The sequence below is a fragment of the Zalophus californianus genome, chromosome 10, assembly GCF_009762305.2.
Source record: "Zalophus californianus isolate mZalCal1 chromosome 10, mZalCal1.pri.v2, whole genome shotgun sequence".
Lineage (NCBI taxonomy): Eukaryota > Metazoa > Chordata > Mammalia > Carnivora > Otariidae > Zalophus > Zalophus californianus.
This window is the reverse complement of record NC_045604.1, coordinates 26979733-27004970: the sequence shown is the minus strand read 5'-3', so window position 1 is coordinate 27004970 and position 25238 is coordinate 26979733. Positions and strand designations below refer to the sequence as shown.

Sequence of the window (25238 nt, the reverse complement as noted above, 5' to 3'; positions counted from 1 at the left end):
AACCTGAGCTGAAATCAACAGTCGGTCGCTTAACCAACTGAGCCACTCAGTCTTCTCCTCAGTCTTCTTATCTGTAAAAATAAGTCATAGAGTACTTGATGCCAAATAATGCTCATTAAATGCTAAACGCTCACTAAATGGTAGATTTGGAATTCGACCATAGCTACTTTCCCTTCTACCATGTAGTAGATTTTTCCTCTCTTCTCTAATGCAGAAGCATGATGTAACAGCTGAGAACATGAGCTTTGGAATCAGGCAGACCCAGGTTCGTGGCTCAGCTTGACCTCTAGTTAACTGTAGGACTCTGGGCCTCAGTTTCTTCCAACTGTTGAGAGGAGATAATAGAAGCTATCACAAAAGAGTTATAAGACTCGGAGAATTCGTACCAATCACTGGGGTGCTGGAGATCACAAATTAGGTCCCAATTTAATATAAGGGAGAGTAGGAGCTGGTGAGTAGGCTCCTAGGGAGCAGCAAGAGGAGAATGGTTTCTAACACGGGACAAGAGATTAGTCTAAATGACTTTAAGTCCCTTCCAACCATAGGGTTCCTTATACAGAAGTCAAGGAAATACTGCACTATTTCCACACTCACCTTCGGACCGGTGGGCAGGCCCCTAGTGTCTCCACACCCAACAGGTGGAATGGGCTGATGGATAACATTCCGTAATAACCACAATAATTATTTGAGTGCTTACTATGGGGCAGCAATGTGTGCCTTTATGTGGATTAATTATCTCAAAATCTTGCAAAACATTTTAAATGAGGTTACTATTATTATCCCCAGTTTATCGCTGCCAAAAGAATGAACAGAGACATTAACTAACTTTCTTGAGGTCAGACAGGTAATGACAGTGGATGTGGGCTCACTGAGCCTGTGCTCTTGATCACTGCACTATACCATAAGAGAAAAAGAGAAAATGAGCCCTCGTATCTGGAAAGCACCTTCAAGGCAATATTGTGGAAGAAGTGTAGGCTTTGCCAAACTCTGGTTTGGATTCTAGCTCTGTATTACCGTGTGGCCCTAGACAAAGTACTTAGCCAGTTTCTTCTCTGTAAAACAGGAGCACTATTATCCACTGCCCAAGTTTGTGGGGAGGGTCAAATGAGATAATATCCAAGGTCCTCGAAAAGACTGGAGACTCTGTATTTCCACTGTGAGCCAGAAAGGCCTTAGCTCTACCTGTTCTATGCAGATGCCTATGTGCCCTGAGCCAGTGATGGGGTGACTTTGGAAGAGTGAGTAGCTGAAAGCCAAATTTTTCCCTTCTGCTTGAAAAGAGAACTGGTCCGTTGCCCTCAATGCCCTTCCACCACCACCCCTGCTGCCCCCCCCGCCCCCACCACACACACACACACACACACACACACAGAGCTTGGTGTTTAGAGAGCCTAGTCTGTCTCCCCTCCCCTTGGCCTCGCCACTCAGCCTTGCCAGGTCACCTGTTGTGCGCGGGCTCCCGGCCCTGGACGTGTCAGAGGCCGCTGTCTGGAATAACTGACTTCTGAACCATCGGGCCTCCACCTCCATTACCAAGATGGGGCTGAGCTCCTGGCGGCAGCTGCACCAGGCTCCTCAGTCTTGAACTTCGTCTGCTCTTCCTTTCTGCCTCTCCTCACCTGTCTGCACAAGCACTGTTCCATTTGCTTTCCTATCTTCTTTTTTAAATTTTATTATGGCAAAATAAGAGAACATAAAATTTAACCTTTAACCATTTTTAGTTGTATAATTCAGTGGCATTAATTACATTCACATTGTTGTGCAACCATCACCACCATCCATTCCCAGAACTTTGTCGTCCCCCCAAACAGGAACTGTACGCATTAAACAGTAGTGCCCTGGGCGCCTGGTGGCTCAGTTGGTTAAGTGTCCGACTTGATTTAGGCTCAGGTCATGAGCTCAGGGTCATGAGATCAGGCTGTGTGCTGGCTGTGGAGCCTGCTTAATATTCTCTCCCTCTCCCCCTCCCACCCACACTCTCTCTCTTTCTCTCTCTAAAAATAAAAAAAACACCCCACCATCTTCCCCCAGTCCCTGGCAACCTCTACTCTACTTCCTGCCTCTGAATTTGGGCCTAGAGTAGGTGCTTCATCTAAATGGAATCCTGTAATATTTGTCCTTTTGGGTCTGGCTTCTTTCTTTTCTTCTTCTTTTTCAAGATTTTATTTATTTATTTGAGAGGGAGAGGCAGACTCCCCACTGAGCAGGGAGCCCAATGCAGACCTCGATCCCAGGACCCTTCAATCGTGACCTGAGCCAAAGGCAGACGCTTAACAACTGAGCCACCCAGGTGCCCTGGCTTCTTTTCCTGAATACGATATCCTCAAGGTTCATCCATGTTGTAGCAAATGTCGGAATTTCCTTCCTTTTTAAGGCTGAATAATAGTTCATTGTCTGGATAGACCACATTTTCTGTAACCATCCCTCTGTCTTGAATCAAACCTCCTTGGGTATATCATGGTTTACTGTAATATGGAGAGAACTGTCTCCTTCCTGGAGGCAGGAAACTGAGGAGGTGGTGGGGGGCAGTGCAGCCCAGTGTGCTGTTTGTAAACTCGGCTCTGGAGCCTCTTCTGGGGTTTCACCCTTCCAGAGGTCTCTCTTCTCAACAGATGATGCGAGTGACATCACCTGAACCTGGATTGCTAGTTGGAAAGGAGAGCAGGGATTACCTGAAGCTACAACCTCGCCTTTGCCTGCCTTCCTGGGGACAGAGGCTGCTGTTTCCCCCCGGGGGTACTCTGTACTCAGTACTGCAGGCAAAGGGTCTGGAGACTCCAGAGCAGCTTTTGTTTTCCCTGCTTGCTGTTGAAGGTTTTGTTGTGTGTATTTCTTCCCCTCATCGGTGTGTCATCTCTGGCGTCCTGCTTGGCTTGGTGCCCTTCTGGATTTCTGTATGTGCCGTGCTAGAACTCTGGGGCTTCTTAGTACAGGCATGTCCCCATCTTCCTTATGAAGACTTCTCGGTCTGGGAGTTCCCTTCAGCAAGGGGACCCTTCCTTCCTTTCCCTGCCTCTTCCCCGCCTTTTCTGTTCGTGCCCCCTTTATACCCCTGTGGAACACCAGCAGCTGCGCTGTCTCTGTCTGGACCACAGTCTGCGCCCTCAAGGTGTCCACAGGCTAAGAGGGCGACGCACGCTGACATCACACACACCCTCAGCGTGTCTCCCAGATGCGTCTGGGAGGAAGTCGAAGAACCCAGACTTACCCTCTGAGCTCATCAGGACAGGAATCCGCCAGCTCCAGTGCCCTGGGTAGGGCCTCACATTACCTGACCACGGGATATAGGCTGCTCTCTTGCTCTCTCGTTCCTTCCTTTCCCCTTGTCATAAAGGACCATGTGGCCTGTGGTGTGTCTTAGCTTCTTCCCGGCTCTTCCTGTGGTTGCATGGCCTTCACGGAGTCATATCACCTTTAAGACCATGTGTTATAAAATTGGTAGAAAGAGTAATATCATCAGTCCTGTCTACCTTAAAAGGCCCGTCCCCAAAGAGCACACATCAGAGTGCTTTGAAATGGCAAGGCATCACCCGGATGTGAGTTCTTACCACAAGCTTCTTTGACTCTCCGGAGCTTTTCTGCCTTTCTGCTCGGTTTTGCTGACACCACTTCCCAAGGAACCTCAGGCAGGCAGTTCCCCAGATGGAGCCGCAAAAGTTCGAAGTTCTGGAGAAGTCTGTGGATGGGGAGTACCAATGACTTCCTGGTACCATAGAGCCCAAGACCCAGACCCAGGGCTGGGAAGCATGGTTCAATAGGCTCTCAATGCAAGGTCTCAGTGCAAGGGCCCGGGGCCTCTGTACACAAAAGAAGTGACAGTCCTCTTCAGCTTTCGTCTGAGGTAGGCTATTCTTATTATCCTTGGTTTTCAGCTGAGGATTCTAAGGCCCAGGAAGAATGGATTTGGAGGAGGGGGCGCGGAGGGAAAGGCAAGCCCCGAGCTGCTTGGGAAGAGCTGGTATGGGAGAGCCCGCGAGCTGAGAGGGGCAGGAGTCTGGCCAACGATGGGCAGCTCTGGCCCGCAGGCAGAGCTCCGGGAGGGACAGGGACCGTGATGCCGGCTGCTGTGGCACCTCAGCCCTGCTGAGTCCATCCCCTGGTCAAACCGGATTCACTCCCGGTTTTCTTCCTTAGCTATTTCTTAGGGGCTGGCGATCCAAGGCCATGCTCCAGGTTGACGGCTAAGTCAGCAGCTACTTGCAGCTAAGTGTTGCAGCTACTGACCTAAGGCACCTCTATTAAGATGTTCGAAAGATGCCCCCCTCAGATGACTACAGCCCGTGGGCACATGACCTGTCCCATGAGGCTTAGGCTGTTTCACTCCCAACCACCTCCTTCCCTGGTTCCCGTGTTCAGGGCACACTCTACACGGCAGGAAAGCCTGGAGAAAGCTCCCCCTTTGCTCGTGGTGTGGGCCTGAGCCCATCAGGAGAGTCCAGGCTGTGAGTGAACTCTCCCCAGCAGCGGCTGGATGGCTGCGAGCCGGCCTGCAGGGCAGAGTCTAGGGGTGTTGGACACACACGGAGGAACAGGTAAAGGAGAGATCTGCACCCTTCATTTGACACCCGATCACAGATTTCTTTGCCTCATCGACCTCTGCCTATATTCTGCTTTTCCATGTGGATGGAATAGCCTTTTTGTCCCAATGCCCAGCACTGTGTTGAACTCATCAGGGCTTCGTTGTAAAATGAGGGGGTTTGTATTATATTTTCCTTAAAGTTCCCTTCGTGACTGTGATTCTGGAATTCTACGAGATGTCTGATACAGTGGGTAGGAAAAGCAGAGGGTCTGTTCCCCAAAAAGGCCAGGAACTTACTGGCCAGTGCCATTGCCAGGGATGAAATTGGGGTTAGGTCTGGCCTGCCTCCAAGCATGTGGTCAGTCAACCCCCGGCCCGTTCTGCTTGGAGAAGGTAGCAGAGCATCTGTGGTACTTCACCTACAGGGCTGCCTCATCCCTGCTTCCAGGTGTGGCAGAGTCCCAAGCAGCTCTGTCTCCTTCCTGTCTCCCCAGTGTGAGCCGAGCAGGCACCAGCTCTGGAAGAGGCATCCAAGGGGGTCCTCCTGCAATGCAGATCTCTGGCCCTGAGTCTGAAAGGGAATTCTTTGGCCAGGTGGCCCTGTTGCCCAGACAGCTCCTGCTAGGAGGACATGGTTGCATTTTTGGCACCTGACAGTGTGCTGCCCCACCTGGCTCCTTTGGAAAGAGAGTGAAAAAGTCCTGACCAGGGGGCCTGGGAAGGTGGGGCATTAGGGTGAGCTTCAGTTCTGGGGATCAGCACCTCTCCACATCACTTCTGGGGATGGTCATCTCCCTGCCCTCCTTGCAAGCAAAACTCAGAGTCTTTGGAGGTCCTTGCCTTTCCCAAAGCAGCTCAACTTCTGCTCTGTGCTCCCTGCCTCCTAGGTTAGGTTGGCTGGACATTTTAGAGAGAAAGGTTGCTCCTCTTCCTATTTACTTCCTAGGTTTATCTCAGCCCCTGAGAAGTAGCTTATCATCCTATTAATGGGGCCTTCCACCCCAGCCTCCCCAGGAAGAATGGGAGTTGTCAAGACTGTCCATTTTCTTTTCCCTAGAACCTTCTGTAACCTCCTCAGCATTTTACCACATCCCCCTCTTGTCTTGACTCTTGAAACTATTCCCAGAGGAAGAAAAGGCAGTTCACCCTCCTACCCCTCTTTAGAGCCAAACCTCTGTTTGTTCTCTTGGAAACTATGGCAACCTGGCCTAAGAGACCATTTCTACCATCTTGGAAGTTAATGTCCCAAAGCCTCGCACTCACAGCTGTGAGCTCTCTGGCTCCTTTTTCCAAAGGGCGACAAGAGCCTCTGGTCCTTCAGATCTGCTAAGAGGAGAAAGTTTCAAACAAACCAACCCCTAGACGATCTTTTCACAAGCAGGTCAGCGATGGGAGCGATGTATTCTGTAGGGTCTGGAGTATGAATACAGGCAACATTAGCTGGGAACCCTGAAGAGTATGCTGGAGTGTGGTCTACACTTCTTTTTCTTCTGCTTTTTTCTTCTCCGCCCCTCCCCACACTTACTCAGTTACTCAGAAGACTGGTGTTGGGGGACGGTTATCTGTTAGCTTCCACCAACTGTTTTTTTCTTTTCCTTCTCCTCAACATGTTTGTCTTTCTAGCTCTGGTGCTACCTTTTAAAGCCCAAATCGGGAATCCAGGGAGCCACAATGATTAACTGCAGGAGCCCAGTAAGAGAATTCCACAGCCTTAGACGGCAAAGTTTCCAGGCCTCACTGCCCTGGGACTTCCCCCCACAGAGGAGTCCTCTTTCTTGCGCTGCCTCAAGGAGGAGGGGGGCAGGGAGAGCAGCTGTTCATCCTCAGCTTCTCCTTGGACTTGGCTGCTTGCAGAGGGAGAGTTCCGTGGCTGAGATCCTAAAGGGAGAGCACTGACCCCTCCCCTCAACCGAAAAGGATTGTTCTCCAGTGATGGAGAGCTCACTGATTTGGAACAGATGGCCAGAGTGTGTGAGCCTGGAGATGGGGGGGTGGGGGTCGGGGCAGGGGGGATGAATGCTCTTGCAAACTTTTGCAGAAGCAAGTGTCAGGCAGATACCGTAAGATGCCTGCAGAGGTCTGGCCCTGCTGGGTCACGGTCCCTCTGAATCCGGGAATCCTCACGCCGCGGTGGGGCAGAAGGCAGCCCTGTTGCCAGCGAGCTGGATCCAGCCTCCATATGTCTATTCCCCACCCATGTGTTACAGGCTCTGAGTGAAAATGAAGTGGGAGAGTGGAGCTATCTTGCAGCTTGTGGTGGGGTAGGACCGGCTTATTGTGTTCAGTTCTTGACTTTTCCACCTCTGTGGACGCTTTGAAAAGAGCCAGAGTCAGATGGTGGTCCCAGGTGCCTTTCAGTCTGTCTAGGCTCCCAGCCCCTTCGTTCATCAGGCCACTTCTTTATTTATGCCAGATTGAGAACTTGGTCGTGCACACTCAATCCTGATTTTAGTTTTTAATCCACGCAATAGTCTCATATCCTTTCTCTTCCCCCAACTCGTTAGGGCTCCTCAATTCTGGGGCCTTGGTGTTAGCCATTTGTTTGCCCTTACTTCAAGCACAGATCGATGCACACATTTGGCTTAGCCAGGCAAGCTCCAGAAGGATGATGGAGGATGCAGGTAGACTCACAGAGTCCATCCTGTGTGCCCTTGGTCCACCATCCATGACCCCAGGGGCATAGATTGGCACTGTGTTGGTGCTCACTGTGATGGCCCCATCGTGCCACCGGCTTCTCAGCATGCCCATGTCCCTTCCACTCCTTGCGCCAGTGTGCACTGGACAGGGTTGATCAGTTCCAGAAACATAAGGAGAATGGAATTCCATCCAGTCGGGCTGTTGCTGAAGATGTGGGAACGAGAATGAGAGATCTTGAGATTGAGGTAGATGGGGTAGGGGGAGCGGGGTGGGGGAGATAGGGAGGGAGAGAAGGAAGGAGGGAGACTGGCAGACTGGGAGAGAGGGAGAGATGGGGAAAATGATATACATACATATAAAAAAAAGAAAGTGAGAAGCTTGGAGCCGAAGTATAGGGAGAAAAATGAGGAGACTCTCACCATAGTTCTCCCAGGCTTTTCCTTGGAGGTACTGCAGTGGTGTTTAAAAATGCTGTGTGTGGGAGTTGAGAATTGAATGGGTGTTGGGAGAATGTCAATTCTTTATGTTTACCTTTGCCTCTCCCTAGAGAGTGGGTGATTTCTGCAATGATGGCCGGTCTGCCTCTACCTGTACCCAGAGAGCCCTGGGACTGTGTCCTGGAGAACAAGAGAGAGGCACCAATCCAGCCAGTCTACCAGGACCCCAAGAGGGAGGAGGGGGAGGTGGGGCAAGTGGTGAGGGAGTGGTTCTTGGGACTTGGAGGTAACCGATTCCCTCTGGAGATTGGGTCCCCTTCCGGGACTTCCATGCTTCTTCTTCCCTTGGAAATGGAAGCCCACTGGAGCAGAGAAGCGTGGTTCGTCCATTAAGTCCACGTGAGGTCAGGTACTGGCGCAGGGCCTGGGATGGAGAGGTGAGACGACCTTTCTGCTCACTTGGAAGAAGAAGACGCACTCGCCACTTTCTCTCCTCTTCCATCAACGATGACCAGCTGAGGCTGAGTCACCTCTTCGCCTGCCCTCTGTGTCTTTCAACAATGGGCTCTGTGTCCATCACCATGGGGATCTGGGCTTTTTTTGAATAGATGTTCTCTCTTGCCCCATGAGTTTTGGAAGCTTTCTCTACCGTGGGGGTTCTGAGAGGTGTCTGCTTCTCTTTGTCTTCTTATCTATCCCTCAGTAAGGACCACTCAGCTTGAGTTAACACCCTGACACTTAGGAATAGAAACACTGGTGTCTGGGACACCAGCCTTTCCATCAGCCTCCTCTCAACTGTCCGGGACGGTGCCCCATACCAGACCCTTTCCTCACCTCCTCTCTTTTGCCTTCTTACCCTAGAGGAACAATGGGACGTTGATCACAGTTGGTTTGACAGGCTTAGAAACCATGCCTGCTCTGCTCTTTTGACCCCAAGGTGCTGCCAAGACTGATTTCTGTCCCGAAGTTCTGATTTTCCCAGCAAGACTTTGTCAGCTAACCAGGGCTGTCAGTTAGGACGTTGACCTCTCCTGGGGCCGCCGAGGGTGCTTCTCCCTTCTCCTGCCCTCTCTCCCCTCGTGGGGTTGTTTTCCTCAATACCCTTTCAGAGTTACGGTGGCATCTGGAAACATTCAGTTATAATCAGAGATGGAAGGAATTGGAACAGTTCGTGGGATTTTTGCTCTTTTTAATACTGCCCTAACTTTATTTTATCTGAGGAACATGCCCATCAGCAGTAGGGTTTTTTGGGTTTCTTTTCTCCTCCTAAGGATATACCAAATCCAAAAGGAGCTGGGATAAGGTGGAGAAAAACGGATGATAAAATCCTGTAGCATCTTTTGTATTCCCACCAGCTCTTTCCGGAAGGAGACTCTCTCTTACTGAGATGTTATTTAGTGGTTGTCAGCCTGTAGCATGTTTGTCAAAGTTGGTGCACATTTTTGGCTTGGGGTGTGTGTGTGTGTGTGTGTGTGTGTGTGTGTGTGTGTGTGTGAGTGTGATTACCACATGGGCTAGTTCCTTCCACTCTCTTGCCCTCCTTGAGCTGCCTCTGACCCACAGCCCATTTCTTTTTTGTTACTTTATTTTGGGTTGGATGAGTGGAGAAGGCAGAAGGCCACAGTGCCCCCAGCCAGTGGCTAATTTCTGATCGCTCCCTGCCTCCTCTGCCAAAAACCTTTCCCAGGTGCCTGGTGCCTCGAAGACAAGGGTGTCCCAGGAGGAATCAAGCTCCCTTCTGATTGTCCTGCAGTCTCTGAGCCTTGAGTGCCAACTCCTTGGTACCAGCTAGGGGTCCTTGCCACCCTGACTAAAACCTTCCAGCTTGTGCAGGATGACCCTTCACCCCAGAGCTCCCTGAAGGGTGAGAATTGGATGAAAGTTCTCTGTGTAAGTGGAGAAACACATGTCCCTGCAGAGGCACTTCCGGAGGTCCGGTCCCAGCAGACCTCCAGCCAGGGGGATGCTTTGGGGCTCTCTCTCCATGACTCCTGGTGGAATCGTCTTCACCCTGGTGACATTGGCAGCGATGGGGGCTGATGGCAGGGGGCAGAAGGGGGGTGTGAGGAATGCTGCTGGCTGGAGCCTGCCTTTGACAGGAAGACAGAAGACAGAGTGGCTTTGTCTCCTTTTAATATTCGAAGTGGTGCAGAGGTGAGAGGACACGGAGTTCCTCTCTCCTTGAGGAGCTGAGGCACAGGCCTGTATGAGCAAGAAGACACACATTCCCGGCTTGAGAGGAATGTACCATATTCTTCACTTCAGCTTTCCCTTTCCTGGACCTGGTCCTAAGCTCTGTTCTCCAGCTATACTCTTTCTGTTCCTGAGAAAGTTGTGGTGGCTCTTTTTTTTTTTTTTTTAAAGCTGTATGAGGGGGTTGGGAAGGGAAAGCTTTAAAAGTAAAATAATAAAAAACAGACCGCTCTGCCGTTACAAGCACATAAATAGCTTCACTGTAGCCGGGCTGCACACTTGCTTTGCCATAGCAACCTGGAGCGGGTGTTTATAGCATCCTGTCACCCTGACAGGAAAACAGCTGCTTCTCCCCCAGCCCCACAGCCCTGCTGCCTGGGCCTCAGAGCAGTGCACAGGCGCTGCCCCCCCCCGTTCCCCCCCCCCACCCCCGGCCAGGGGCTGCTGGGGCGTGGTGGGGAGGGCAGCCTGGGGTCCTGATGGGCCAGCAGTGGGAACACAGTGGGGAGGGGGGAGCCCAAAGCGAGTGGTGGGCATCTTGGGTTTCCACGTTTCCCATCCCTGCGTGTGGCCCCCTCGGTCTCCCATCTCCTGCTGTGGGCTGGAGGAAACAGGGGCGCAGAAGGTGCTTGGTTCCTCCTGAACCTAGGAGAGGCCTGGGTGTTCTCTGAAGCTCACCAGGTAGCTTGTTTCGACTTTCTGAATAAATCTTGGCTCCTGTTGCAAGTCCCAGGAGGTCCTCTTGAGTCCCGATTTCTGGAGGACTCACAGGAGAGGGGCTTTCCTAGGGAACGTCGTGGGTCTCTCTGGGAAAGGGGGTGCCCTGAGATGAATGGAAGCAGAGACGGGCCCCCTGGGAGAAGGAAAAGCAGGAGGAGGTTTGTGACCAGACCCTCCCATGCCTCGGTGATCAGTCGAGGTCCGAGAACGCTGTCCGAACTGGGCCCCTCTTCAAGGCCTGCAAAGGGCATTCCCCTGGTGTGGTTGGAGGTGCTTCCGATGTTGTTTGCAGAGACGCTTGGTCACCTCTGCGGTGTCCTTAAGGTGTGGGCCCCAGACCGGCCGTGGCAGCACCCTTATAGGGAACGTGTTAGAAACGCGTATTCCCAGGCTTGCCCTCACACCCCTGAATCCAAAAGTCTGGTGGCAGCAGCAGGGCCCAGCCATAGGTCATACTCCCCTCCCGGGGACCTTTTTTTTTTTTTTTTTTTAAGATTTCATTTACTTGACAGAGAGTGAGAGCAAGCACAAGCAGGGGGAGCAGCAGAGAGAGAGGGAAAAGTGAGGGAGAAGCAGACTCCTTACTGAGCAGGGAGCCCGACACAGAGCTCAATCCCAGCACCCCGGGATCATGACCTCAGCCGAAGGCAGACACTTAATGGACTGAGCCCCCCAGGTGCCCCTCCTCCCGGGGATCCTGGTGTTCGCTTGAACTCGAGAACCACTGCTCTAAGGCAGGCTGCAAGTGCAAGGGAGAATGACTGGTCGGCTTTCTAAAGCTCATGGGGTCCGTGGTGGCTGTTGGCTGTGCAGTTTGTGAACAAGGAAGGGCGAAGCTGGGCCAGTGGGGTGACATGTTATCCGGGGCACCCCTACCCCCCTGTCCTCATGCCCGCCATCTTCTCTGCGTAGAGTCCTTGCTTGTCTGCCTGGGACTGGTAGGAAATGGGTGGACTGAGGGAGGGCTGGGGGAAGGGGGGATTCTCTGTGCTCTGTACAGGGGAGACTGTCATGGAGCAGAGGGCGGTGACGGGACTGCCGTGCTGGCCCGATGTCCAGCGTGTGGAACCCTGACTACCGTCTGGGTCACACAGCCACAGTACTTGGCTTCCTCTGCTGCTGAGCTCTCGCCGCCCGCAGCACCCCTCCTGACGGATGAGCTGTGGCCTTCTCTGGCCCAGGCCAGGGGCTTCCCCCGCCCCTCTGAGGGCTCCACCAGCGCCTGAGGCCCGGGAGCTACGAGATCCTGCTCCAGGAGCCAAGGGAGATTGACCCCCCTCTCCCTCTCCACCAGCCTGGCATGACTCTGCTGAAATTTGTTTCTAAAAATAACACAAGATCCAATCCAGCTGCTAAAAAGCCCCTTTGTTCCCTTGGAACCAAAATGTGGAAAAACCACAGAAAGCAGCCCCAAGAAAGGCAATGTATGTTGTCCAGTAGAGTATACATGCTGGACAGTTGCATGTTACCGCCCAAGGTCTGTGTCCTGTCCCAGTTCTGAGGAGCTGCTCCCTACTTGGGTGTAAGAAGCAGATACCCTTGCAAACCCACATCCTGAGCATTTCCCATGAGCAGGTGGGAGGGACTGGGGGAGGCCGCCGGCACCCCTTTCGTTAAACAGCAGACCTTCTGCGTGGCCCTGTCACTCCCACGTGAAATCGGCTCTTGTCCTCCTTAATTAGCTGAAGGAAATGGTCAGTGTTATCGTTCCATCCTCCACATTTTTTTTAAGCTCTAGCTTGAAGTGAGTACTCCCCCACACCCTTAGGGTCACAGGAGGCCACAGAGGTGACCCAAGCCAGTGTGACTCAGATTGTGTGGAAGAGGGTACATTCCCCATGGCTCTGAGCCTGAGGGACTGCCCTTTTTCATCTTGATATATTGATGCAATTTTAGGATAAAGCCAGAGGGGGGACACTGCCCTCTCAGGAGTCTCAGGCACATTCTGCTTTAGTGTCCCAGTGCATGCCGAGAAGCTTCCCGTCTTCATCTCGAAGGTTCCCCGGGGGTCTCTGACGTGAGCTGAATCTCAGCAAGCGAGATGATTAGGGACAGGCTACCAACCTTGGGTCAATTCTTGATATCACTGTGCAGAGAAAGTTTATGCTCTCAATGGGCCCTCCCTTCCCCTGCCCCCTGAAGGCATCAGGCCTGAGCCGATAAATTTGGTCATCATTGCCATAATGTATTTTAGACAGTACAGCCCCTCTAGGACTGCAGGTTTTCAGGATCATGGTATGTTTTGTTTTTATTTGTTTGGATCTCAGGTGCAGAGTAGGGGGCTGACCATACCATTGGTTCGTGGCTCATTTTATCACTGGGCCACACGAGGCCCTTTGCGTGCTCACTGTTACCTCGCATCCCACATTTACCCCCTTCACTGCCCATGAGCAGCATTCTGATGGGCTCATACATATCTTTTTGTTTAAATGCATCCCTTAAAATGTATAGCATAACTTTAGATCATGTGTTTTTAATTTGTGTAGAAGTTATTAAAGCGCTCTGCCCCACCCCAACGCTGTTTCTAAGATCACCGGAATCGTGTGTGTACATCTGATCTGTGTTTCTAACTCTTGCCTAATAACCACTGTTATCTAGGGCACATATTCTGCCCGCCCATCCCTGGACAGGGAATCTCAGGTTGCTGTCACCGCCAGTAACGTCCCAGTGAACATCCTTATGCGTGCCCCCTGCTGAACTTGCATGATCATTTCTTTGGGAGATGCACCCAGGAGTAGAGCATGGGGCCAGGGTGTGCGTAGATGTAGCTTTGACTTAGAAGTACCAGGTGACTCGGGAGAAGAAGGAAGAATTCTGGATCCCCAAGGCTCAGGGTTGGAGGGTGACACCTTTTCTCCAGAAAGATAGCTTTGATTCTCGCACTACATTTCTGCTGTGGAATTGAAGGCTTGCTCAGCGTGGCAGACGGGGAGGAGATGGGTCAGCGAGACAGCCTCATGGGTACTGCCTCCCAACCAGGAAGTGAGGTTCTCTCTTCAGGAAGGAAGGAACCTCTAGAACCCAGGTCCTAGGAGCTGGCTGAGAATTAGCACTGGGTTCCAGGACCTAGACCAGGACCACAGGCCACATCGTAACATCCTGTGGTCAGTGCAGAAGCCTGGTTGTGGCGCCCTAGTCCTCACTTGGCTTCCTGGCATGGGCACAGCTTTAGGGGATGACGACGGGGGTGACACCCACCACCTGGACTCCAGCCTCTGACCTTCTTCCCCCTTGCCTCCAAAGGGCCTCCGAAGACCGAAGGAAGCTGTGTGCTCAGGTCTGCTTCTGCAAGCCAGGGGGCATCAGAGGAACAACAGGGCAGGGCAGGCCTGGGGAGAGAAGGAAGAGCCTGGGACTGTGATGGGGGTGGGCTGCCAGACCTGAGTGGCAAGAACTGGCCAGAGTGGGCTAGGATCCGAACCATGGAAATGAGGGGCCTGTAATGAGGAGGGGCAGAGAAGCCTCTGCGTGGGGTTTAGACCCGCAGAGAGAAGGGCCAGCCAGGGACGCTTCACGCCAGGCAGACCGCCATATTCAAGTGCTTGCCATATTTCTTGACAGGGCATGGCCCTCTCAGAAGCCTGGGAGTGCCTGAAAGGAGAAGTAAAGCTTTGGGAACGGTAGATGATGGCCCAGGAAATGCCCCTGCTGGAGACAGGAGAGAGAGAGAAGCTAGAGCAGGATCTCTCTGTCTCAAATCACCACCGAGGAGGTGTTTCCCTGCCCTGTTTCAGAGCCTTTAGGGCTGGCTCTTGGGCAAGAGACAGAAAGGTTTATGTGGACCTCCTCATGAGGCTTTAGGAGGTAAAGCTGTAGCTTTTTTCCCTTCGTGTCACAGGAATGTCCTTGCCTTTGAGGCAAGGTGGCTTGGATTCAGACTTAGGGCACAAATCCTGGCTCTCTGAAGCTCTGTTTCCCTGCCATAAAATGGCGGTGCCCTCCCTATGGGGCTGCTGGTGAGGATTCAGTGAAACAATATGCGTAATGATGGTAAGAGCTACTGCGCGTGGACCGTCCACTCCGTATCAGCCACTATGCGAGGCACTATATGTCACACACGCGTGTGCCCGCGCCTGTGACTTCTCTTTCCCACACAAAGTGCCAACTCTGGTACCTGGCTCACTGTGTGTGCTAATATTATTTCCCTCCCTTCCAACCCCCCACCCTATCCCCTCCCTGTTCCTGCAAATAGGGAGGAAAACAGAGCCTCACTTGGCAAAGGGAGCTTCCGGTCTCCCATCCAAGTACTAACCGGGCCCGACCCTGCTTAGCTTCTGAGATCAGACAAGATCGGGTGCGTTCAGGGTGGTGTGGCCGTAGACAAAAGGGAGCCTCCGGATCAGAGAGAAGGGAACAGGTTATGGGAGGGGGGCTGCAGGAGCAGGTTTCATATTTCAGTTTGGTGCCATCTAAGGTGGCACTGGCCTTGCCCCCCCCGCCCCCTTCGAAATCTTGCCTCCTTCACCCCTCACGTCCCCCATGGCAGTGATGCTGGTACTCCAACCAAAGCATCTCTGAACACTACCAACACACTCCTGAGCAGAGGCTCTGGTAAAGAGGACAAGCCAGGGCAGGGCAGGGCACCAGAGTCTGCTCTACTGAGCAGCCCGCCCTTGCAGCCTGGAGGCCAGAGCTGAGTGTAGCCCTTATTATTCCAGGCAGGTCCAGCTGCAGTGCTGAGCCAGGCTGATTCCCTAGCCCCTGGCCCCTCCTGTTTCCTTTCTCCTGTTTCCATTCATACTTCATTTCCCATGCATCATGCCAGATTCAATAAGAGCCTTTGGCAGGGGAGATTCAGGGGGTGGCTTCCTTTCAGATCCTCAAAAGACCCTACTCGATCCCCTACACGGGAGCTACATTTTCTCCTCGTAGTCTGGGGATGGATCTCTTCCTTAGTGCCGGGAAGGTTTCCAAGAGTAAGGGATTCCTTGGACAAAATTGGAGGAAACAGAGTGTCTGACTATTGTTTATGGTTTGATGGCTTAGGGCATGAGGTTCTTGTCTCTGGCAGCTCCCTGTTTTGGAACTTGCTAGCAAACCTCACTGCATTCTGAGTTATCAGGAAGTGCGGGGTGGTTTGCTTCTCAGGTGTGTATGGGAGTGGGAGAGGGTCTGTTTCAGCCCCTGTAATGTAATGTAGTTGATTCTGAACGAGAAAGAACAGGAGGAAGAGTCGACATTTCCTCTAAGTGGAAATAAGTATTTTCTGTACTCCAGAGATGCTGCATTTTAAAGGACCTCTTAGATGTTTCTCAGAAAACGAGGAGGTCCGGACTCGAGGGAAGGAGTAAAGTGTCACAAAAAGAGCACCAGACAGCCAAGGATGCTGACTTGCCAAAGACTAAATCACTTATCTCGTTAGACCTCAGTGTCTTCATCTGTAAGGGGGGGGGGGGGCGCCCCAGCTGTCCTCCCTAGAACTGATATATGACAGTGCCTTCACACGTCATTACAAATTGTAGAACAGACGTCACAGGACTTTAGGAAGAAAAACATTGAAGTGATTCAGCGATCATGTAAAGTAAGTAATACAATTTCTTGCCCCTGAAGGAAGCGATGAGAGGGTTTGCTCTTCCATCCTATCGTCCTTTAAGCTGGCACAATGCTAGAAAGTGGGAGTGAGAACGTACCTTACCCAGAATGCCCCGAGCTGAATGACTAATCCTGACCTGACAAGAGGTGGTACCTCCCAGGCGTCTGAGCGTTGCGTCTGAAGCTGAGGCTGAGGCTGAGGCTGAGGCTGAGGCGGTGTGAGCGCTTACAGATTATTCTTTGCCAGTTGCCTAATAAGGATAGGGGCTAGGCAGGCTTGGCAATTGCAGAGAGCTCACATTCTAAGAGCTCAGAGAGAAGTATGGGTGCCTGCAAAGCCTCCGACTTCCAGAAGAACTTTCATAGAGACCCCACCTTAACCTGGGCCCCCAGCTGACACAGCCCACTTTGACTCTGTACCAGCCCTTTAAGTGCTTGCCCTCCTCTGTATGTGTCTCTAGCACAAACCTGAAGCAGACAAACTTCATTCTTTTCCACACGCCCCATATGTTCTAATCATGTGTCCTTTTCTTTTTGATTGCCCAAGTGAGTGAAAAATTTCTCCTCTTTGATATCTTGAGGAGAGGTTCAAAGTGAGGAATGCTGACTCAGACTGTCCCTTCTTCTTTTCTAGAAATCTAAGTTTGCCTAGCCTAGTGGTATCGCCAACGGTTATAACCTAGCTAATGGTTATTGCTGATGAAGATGCCTTGGAATTTTCCATTCTTTTCGAGGGTTGGGAGTTCCCTCCGGCAAGGAAAGATGGAGGAGCACATGGAGCTTATGGGCCTTCTGCTTAAAGGGCTAGATACCAAAAGTTCATTAAGATCACAGTAAGCCTTCTCCCATCACTTGAGAGCAGACATGCTGGACGCTGGGCATCTGTCATCTAAGACTTCCAAGCACTATTTCTGTCTCTCATTCCTGTCCTTCGTCACTTTCTGAGGATGGTGTGAAGAGGTGGGGCTGATTCCGCCCCCCCCCCCCCCAGGTAAAGGCGGGAGGACCTGAGCCCTAAGAAGGACAAGTGACTTGCCCAGAGGGTACCTGGGAAGATGGTAAATCTGGTTCTGAATCTGCTACCAATTATTCAACAACATCAACAAATTAACTGGCTGCCCCCTGTAATGCGGGCTCTCTTCAGGCCCTGGGGATAAAGCAGTGAACAAGACAAGTGCAGACCTTTGCCCTCGAGGAACATAGAAAAAAAAAAATAAAGAGAAAAAAAGCTGTAGCAACAACAGAACAAAACCCTGCTTGCTTAACCCTCTGTAGGTCAGAGTCACTCTAAAAATCTCTGGTAAAAGGAGAAGGCAGGGGGTGCCCTAGGCGGGAGGCGGGAGTGTAACCCACTCCGGCCCTGGGACCTGCCCGAAAGAGGATTGATGGGAATCAGCAGGAACTTTGGCCACGTGTGACTTTTGGAAAAGTAACTGGTAAAAGAGTCAAGCCTTTATCTGATGGTTCTTGTGCTTCTCTGTTCACCTTTTAGAAGGGAGGCCGTCATCTATGTATTAGAGAGGGGCTGTCCAGAGCCCCTTGCCACCCCCTGGTAACTGAACTCAAGTCAATGGGGACTGTTTAACCAGGGCTGGGCCCCCAGGTTCTGGCGCTATATTCAGAAAGAGCCCTGAGGGGCGCCTGGGTGGCTCAGTCGTTAAGCGTCTGCCTTCGGCTCAGGTCATGATCCCAGGGTCCTGGGATCGAGCCCCGCATCGGGCTCCCTGCTCAGCGGGAGGCCTGCTTCTCCCTCTCCCACTCCCCCTGCTTGTGTTCCCTCTCTCGCTGTGTCTCTCTGTGTCAAATAAATAAATAAAATCTTTAAAAAAAAAAAAAAAAAGAGCCCCTGAGGAACGCCTGGGTGGCTCAGTCGGGTAAGCATCTGCCTTCAGCTCAGGTCATGATCCCAGGGTCCTGGGATCGAATCCTGCGTTGGGCTCGTTGTTTGGTGGGGAGCCTGTCTCTTCCTCTTCCTGCTTCTCCCTCTGCCTGCCATTCCCCTGCTTGCACTCTCGCTCTCTCTCTCTGACAAATAAATGGATAAAATCTTAAAAAAAAAGAAAATGCCCCTTCACATTTTTTGAGCCCCTTCACAATTAAATGATCTGGGGGCGCCTGGGTGGCTCAGTCGGTCAGGCGTCTGACTCTTGATTTTGGCTCGGGTCATGGTCTCAGGGTCATGGGAACAAGCTCCGTATCAGGCTCCGTGCTGAGTGCAGGGTCTGCTTAAGATTTTCTCTCCCTCTGCTCCTCCCCCCCAATAAATAAATACACAAGCAAACAAATAAGTGGCTGATGTGTGACAGTGGATCCCACACGACAGGCAGGAGCTGCTCTCTAAAGCTAAACAGGACAAGGATGAGCCTCTCCACCTTCAGCCCTTTCTATCCTCACCTGCACATAGCTCTGCCCCTCCCCCAGTCAGAGGGGGAGCACCTGCCTCTCTGAGGAGAGAAATGCTGATCTGAGACCCTCTGGTGCTCACTCCCACGGGCTAACGCTGCTCTCCTGCTGACCTTGCCGTGGCCCTGGGCTCTATCCAAATTGATTGCTGTCTTTTTTTTTTTTTTTTAAGATTTTATTTATTTATTTGACAGAGAGAGACACAGCGAGAGAGGGAACACAACAGCGGGAGTGGGAGAGGGAGAAGCAGGCTTCCCGCGGAGCAGGGAGCCTGATGCGGGGCTCGATCCCAGGGCCCTGGGATCATGACCTGAGCCAAAGGCAGACGCCCAACGACTGAGCCACCCAGGCGCCCCGAATTGATTGCTGTCTTATCCCTGCCAGTCCAGTAACTTTAACACTCAGATTTAACTTTAAACTCTCTTCCTTCTTCTCAAAGGTCCTTCTGTCCCCTTTATGTAAAAAGGCTCCACCCTGTATGGCCGGCTGCCAGAGCATTTTACTCTCCCCTTTTGGAGAGAGGGAAAGCTTTTTGGAGGGGTGGGCTTAGCTCCAAGACCTGAACCTAGTACCTGACCTGCTGACAGCAGCAGCGGGCTGCAGGATTTCCGTCTGGCTGGAGGCTGAGTGTTCTGAGGGCCCCCGAGGATGCGGGCATCGTCTATCAGGTTGGCCTCCTGGCACGTAACTGTATGTGTTGGGTGCAGGATGCGCGGGTGGCAGCCTGGCAGACCACCCTCCAGATTACTCCAGTCTGGACTCCTCTTCTGACCTCTTCTCCCCAGTTAGAGGCAAGGTCAGACGAAAGGATTTCGTGGTGGGACCCTCAAATGAATAGACAAGGAGAGCATGAGAGCCGTTAGTTTCTGAAGCTGCCGGATCCGTGTCCCTTGGCTTGAGAGTGGTGTGTTGGCAGGACGGGGGTGTATCTGAAATTACTTCTCTACACGGAAGTTTGCAGGCTGCTGGGGCCTCCTAGGGAGGAACGGGCCCCTCCTGAGTCCATCCGCTCAGCTCAGGCCTCGGTGATCGGTTTGGCTCAGGCATCAACTGTCACCGAAACCCTTGTGCTAGAATGAGTCCCTCTTGCCCTCGCAGATGCCGGATCCCCGCGGCCACTCTAATTGTTTTTGTCTGTCTCTTTGAATCTTTATTCCAGAGATCCAGTTGTCAGCGGCATCCAGGGAGCCCTCCTCTTCCTCCTCCTTCTCCGGCTGCCTCTCTACCATCGCAGTTGCTGGTCGTTGCTAAGGTGGCCTCCATGGTAACATGCACATCCTGTTTACACCGCCATCCGGGCAAGTTGGTCTAAGCTAGGAACCTACCTACCCTGGACAAGCACTGCCATCACTACCTGGGGACACCAATCACCGTGACACGTGGTCCAGCTTCCACTCAGTTCCCCCATCCTCTTCCTCCTCTCGCTGCCAAGCTTCATACACAAAAAAGGGTCTGGGCTAGAGGCTGCTCCTCCAAAGCCTATTGCACAGGATCTAGTCCATCTCTTTCCCAACTGGGCTCCCAGAGAAGCAAGAAGTAAGAAGTGAGGCAGAAAGCCAGGTGTCCCTGATCAGTCGAAGGGGAACTCCATATTTTCTCTGGTCAAGGGGCTTGGTAACAGCAGACAAAATGACGAACCCAACAGAACATGCCTTGCCGGCCAACTCGATGGTCGAGAGCCATGAAGGGGACTTTGGCTGCTCAGTAATGGACCTGAGGAAGCTCATGGAGCTGCGTTCCTCTGATGGAATCAACCAGATCAATGTCCACTATGGAGGTGTAATGAATCTCTGCAGAAGACTGAAAACCGACCCTGTGGAAGGTAAAGGCCGGACCAGGGGCGGGGAACCAGAGCAAGGTGGCCAGTGCTCAAAACTGTTGCTTCCCTAGCTCCTGGAGAAGGCAGTGGGAGACCTCCCTGGTATATCTGTGTCTTTTGAGAAAAATGTGGTCTCTGACGCACTGAAAGGGGGTTGAGGCCATGGAGAGCCGTTTCATTCCTGGAGATGGTGTTCTCTGAAGATCACGCTTTCTTCCTTTTTCTGTTATCAGCATGCAGAAAGGAGACAGTTTACCTCTGTTTCACAAATGTATATGTTAGAGATGCTTTTATCAGCAAACAGTCAAGTCTCTGATTCAGGATCGGTCTCTGATTACATAAGAATTTAAGATACAGTTCTGCTCCACACTGATCTTACAGTGTAACTGGGGAGAAGGGGCACCAAAAGAAATGAATGAGTCCGTCTACCCAATGTGGCACTTCTGTATTGTGGACAGTTAGAAATAGGGTGCAAAATCATTGGGTATATAGAAGTACCTACCATATCTTTGGATTTTCACTCTGTTTCATGTCAGGGGATTATTGATGACTTTCAGACCCTCCTGGGTGTGCTTTTAATATAGTTCTTCTTAATCTATTCTTAAAAGAGTAGGGGAAACCTGGCTTCATGCTTGCCTGGCTCAGTTCAGTTGCCCAATAAACCCTGGTAATATAAAATTTTGCCTCCTCAAAATGGAGACAGAACCAAAGGAACCTTGTTTTCTCACATACATGGTTATAGCATCTCTGTTACAAGTTCTTACTTGGTCCTGTCAGTGAGGCAGGACACGGCTGAGTAGCATAAGATAAAGCAAAGATCTTGCCCTTTAGATGCCTTTAGCCTCTTGAGATGTGCTATTTCTGAGCCTTTCTCGGAGGCTACATCACGTTTCTTGCCAAGTCTAAGAAGTTTTGACCCCTGGCCAATGTTGTAAGTTTGTGACTTGGAGTCCAGACTCTTCAGGATTAAAGAGAGAGAGAGAGAGGGAGAGAGAGAGAGAGGTTTCTGTCTAGATATCTGTACATTGCCCATGTCTTACTTGCAATCAGAGAGAGCTGCCCTCCATGTTCTTTCCTTCTAGAATTCAGTTTCCTCTCTCTCATGAGTTCAAACTCTACCTCCACCATTTTCTAGTTTACAGTTACTAGTTCGTATCACTGAACAGTTTACTTAGCCTCTCTGAGTCTCTTCCTTCTTTGAAAATGATGTTAACGCCTAGCCCGTACAGTTATCAGGATTAATACATGGGGACTACATATACATAATGACGTGCGTACAGTGCTCAAGCTTATAATGGGTGTTCAATAAATGGGTTGTCCCAGATTAAAACGGAGCCCATGTGTCTGACGCCATTTGCTGAAGTGTGAGTGCCCATGGAGTGCAATGTGTTATTTTCTCAGGAAAGGCTACCCTAGCCAGCGGCCGTTTCCTCCTTTCACCTCTTGATGTCAAAGAGATCTGGTTAGGATGGCCATGCTTAACTAGTTGCTTTCTCAAGGCTCACTCTTTGCCTTCTGGCTAGAATCTAATGACTGCCGTTTGGGCACTGCTTACTTCTTGTCAGCTAGATTTCTTTATTCTGCCACTTTTGTAGTAGCGTCGGCCTTAAATAGAGGCTATTTGTATCATATGTTCACTAAGAAATGCAGGAGCTTAGAAGCACCCGTTAGAATTTAGGCGGGACCTTTCTTGTTCCCTTCCTACACCCTTCTTGATCCCTGTGGTCAGCTGTTTCTCTCACAAAGTGAAACTCAGGAGTCCAAATCAGTTGGAACCTGGGACGCTCCGAAGAGCAGGATCCAGACTTCCCTCCCCATTTTCCAACTCCTTTCTCATAGCTACTGCTATTCGCTTCCTGGTTCCCAGAGTGCTTCCTTTCCCAAAGGCCATCCTGTATTCCACTCTAATCTCAACCTCACACAGCAAATGTTATCGATGTAGTCAATGCCCTTAGATTCTTTCCCATTCCTAGTTTCAGACCTATAGTTGAAAGCCACACCTTCTGATGGCAGGTGCTTCGGACCCTGGCCATGCCTGAACCCCAGGACCCCTACCATGGGCGCCGTTGTCTGCTGCCGTTCCCCAGCTTCCTTAGATCACAAATCTGTATCCTGGTTTGTTTCAGTGTAGGACTTATCAGAGGGCTGCTGCTAGAGCTGGGGACGCAGGGTGTCTGAAAACAATGTTTCCCTGAGTAATATTGACTCCCCAGTGCCAACAGTGACCTCCTCGTGTGTGAGAGGAGTAAAGGCATCAAAAAGGAGACACAGGAGAGCGATGATACAGAAGTCTCTCCCCCGACAAAGGTGATGCGGAGCTGTTTAGTGGGGCCATCCGAGCAAAGAGCATCACTATCCAGGTGCCTTGATGAGCTGATGCTATAAAAAGCCAGCCTATTCACAGAAGACCACACTGAGGTGCCTGACAGCCTAGCACAGTTCTATCACCCGCGGGAGGCCTCTGCAGACTAAGAATAAGAATAAAGAAATTCACCTGGTGCTTGAATTCTGCCCGTTGGAAACCTGGTGAAGACTGGGGAGATGGGTTCCTAGAGTATGACCCTTCCCTTTTATCTTCTGTTGGGTTGACAGCATCTTTTGTGTAGATTTGACAGATTGTTTCAAACCATAGCTAGTAAGGGGCCTTATGGGAACTTGGAGTTTATAATACTTATGACGCTAACATGGCTTTGTTATTCGAGATTTACACAATCGATTGTAGAGGCAAGTGGGATTTAATTCTACTCGTCCCCCATGCCCCCTCCCAGACCCAAAGACTTAAATGACTCACCTAAGTTCTTCGGACTGGGTAGAACGTGATGGAATACATCATGTTTTCTGACTGAGTCCGTGAATGCTCATCGGCCTCTTAGGCTAGAGCGACAGCACAGAGAATCTCAGAAGCAGAGATCATTTAAAAGTTTGTTTTATCTTTCAGTGCCTGATAAAATGTCTTAATTGGGACCCAGCGCTAATATTAATGCAATAGTGGCTTATGTTCCCTGCGTATGCGTGGCTAGTTGGAGCAAGAGCGGTTGCCCCAGGGGCCGAGAGCTGGTTAGACTCGAGGTTGCTGGGAGGCGCTCGGCTTCCACGGCATCCGGCATCCGGTAACCACCGGACGCCAGGCTGAGTGTGTGTGCAAAAAAGGGAAGGAAAGTTACAGGGAAACCAGAAGGGGTGGGGGAGACATGAAAGAGGATACAAGCTTGCACCTCGGCGACTAAAGGCCTCGGCCTTCATGGCTCTGTCAAACAAAGGCAGAGAGGCAGGGCTGAGGCTGTAGGTCCTGAGTGAGTGAGCTGCATGGCCTCGGCTTTTATGTAGGGAAAATCTGAGCATTCCGCACCAATGGAATCTTCTTAGTTGGCCTGCTTCTTTCTTCATTCCAATGTCTTCATCATCCTCCCTCTATTTTCTCTTCTTTCCTTACCCCATTACCCCCTCCGCAACCAATCTCTCCAACCCCCAGAGAGCAGAGTGTCTGGATGACACCCCCTAGAGGACAGGCTTTTACCTTCCCACTGGCTTTCCGGGCTTTGGTGGGTGGGAGAGAGCTTTGTAACTTTGGAACGGGAATCTCCGTGGCTTAGGGGGAAGGAAAAAAAAGGTATTTTCCTAAGTTTCAGTCTCTCTTTGCGTGTAGGAAGAAGAGACAATCCTAATGAGATTCTTTGGATCTAGATAGAAGAGTTGTGTGAATTCTTCTTTCTCTGTAGCACTTTTCCACATTGCTCCTCAGCTCTGCTTCCCTTTTTAGGAGGAAGAATGATGTCTTCTGAGGAGGAGCTAGGCCAGCAACAATTAGGAGGAAGGTCTGGGCCCAGATGAGAAAGGGCAGACAAGGGAAGCCCTGACTGAACGATAAATCATTGCCTGTGGGCTACTTTCGGAACGCTAAAGACGATTTCTGTGGATTTGGATCGAGCAGAATGTTGGTGGGAATTTCTCTTTCATGTTCCCTCTGTACCCTTCGACTTCTCCTCTGCAGAGCTGAGGGTGTGACAGGGGTACAGACGGTTTCCTGTTCCCTTTCAGCCACATTCAGGTGCTGGGGACCCCAGGGCGAATACGGCAGGCACAGTCCCTCCTTCCCTAGAGCTGACAAGAGGATACACAGAAACTAAGGCAATTTCAGAAATATTGTCACAGTGCTGTGATGGGGAAGAGCTGGGTGTGATGGAAGCAGCCAGGACGGGGACCTAAGCTGAAGGGACTGCAGGGGAGGGGAAGGGCTTAGAAGGTGAATAGGGACTCCTGTACCTCTGATTGTCTGGGACAGCTGTGTCCTGACCGCGCTCTGTGGTAATTGCTACCACTCACTGAATGTTCCTGATAGAAGATGCAAACATGTGTGCCTCACAGCATCACTGAGCAGCTGCTAGGTTTGGGGAGCTGAGATTCTTTGGCGGAGTAAAAAGCAGGAAGGGAAAAAGTCTGTTTTAAGACCACCCAGCCCGAATTACGACTCTGGTTCATTAACTGCAGGATTTAGGGTACTATTTCCTGCCACCCTGAGATCGCTTGCATTCCTGTTCCCAAGCCTTGGGTCAGTGGCATGTTCTACCGAGCACTGTCCATTTTTCTACAAGCTGGGACATGCGGGGATGGGCTCGTCCTCCATGTGGTAGATTGAAATTTCCAGTAGCACTTTCAATCTAGGAAAAAACGGAACACATAGCCCCAGTGATAAACAATAAATGCTTACCCACAGCACTACTGTATTACTATTAGCACTTCCAATGCTAGTATTATTTACGTAGTAAGATAGGCAAGAAATTGAAGTGGATGAAGTAATACAAAAAGTTCTGGTATTTCTCCCACACTCCGGCAGATGGATGCGCCCTACTTAGAGACCACTGCTTTAGAGAATGCTAGTGTTGGGGGGGAGTAAAGAACCAGGCGAGTGAATATGGGATGCGAGGGATGGGAGAGGAAGATGGCAACTGGCTTCTTTGACATTTTCCTCCCTGTCTTT

The 25238-nt window shown here is 51.2% G+C and overlaps 1 protein-coding gene across 8 annotated transcripts in view; it reads left to right on the top strand.

The window, feature by feature from the left end:
- Positions 1–25238, top strand: part of ATP2B4 (ATPase plasma membrane Ca2+ transporting 4) — a 94289-nt gene that overhangs the window by 23618 nt on the left and 45433 nt on the right. For all 8 annotated transcript variants that reach the window (XM_027611040.1, XM_027611035.1, XM_027611043.1 and 5 more), the window contains exon 2: positions 19601–20263. In XM_027611040.1, the coding sequence (XP_027466841.1) occupies positions 20071–20263 (193 nt within the window). In that variant the 5' untranslated portion in view covers positions 19601–20070. The remainder of the gene's footprint in view (positions 1–19600; positions 20264–25238) is intronic.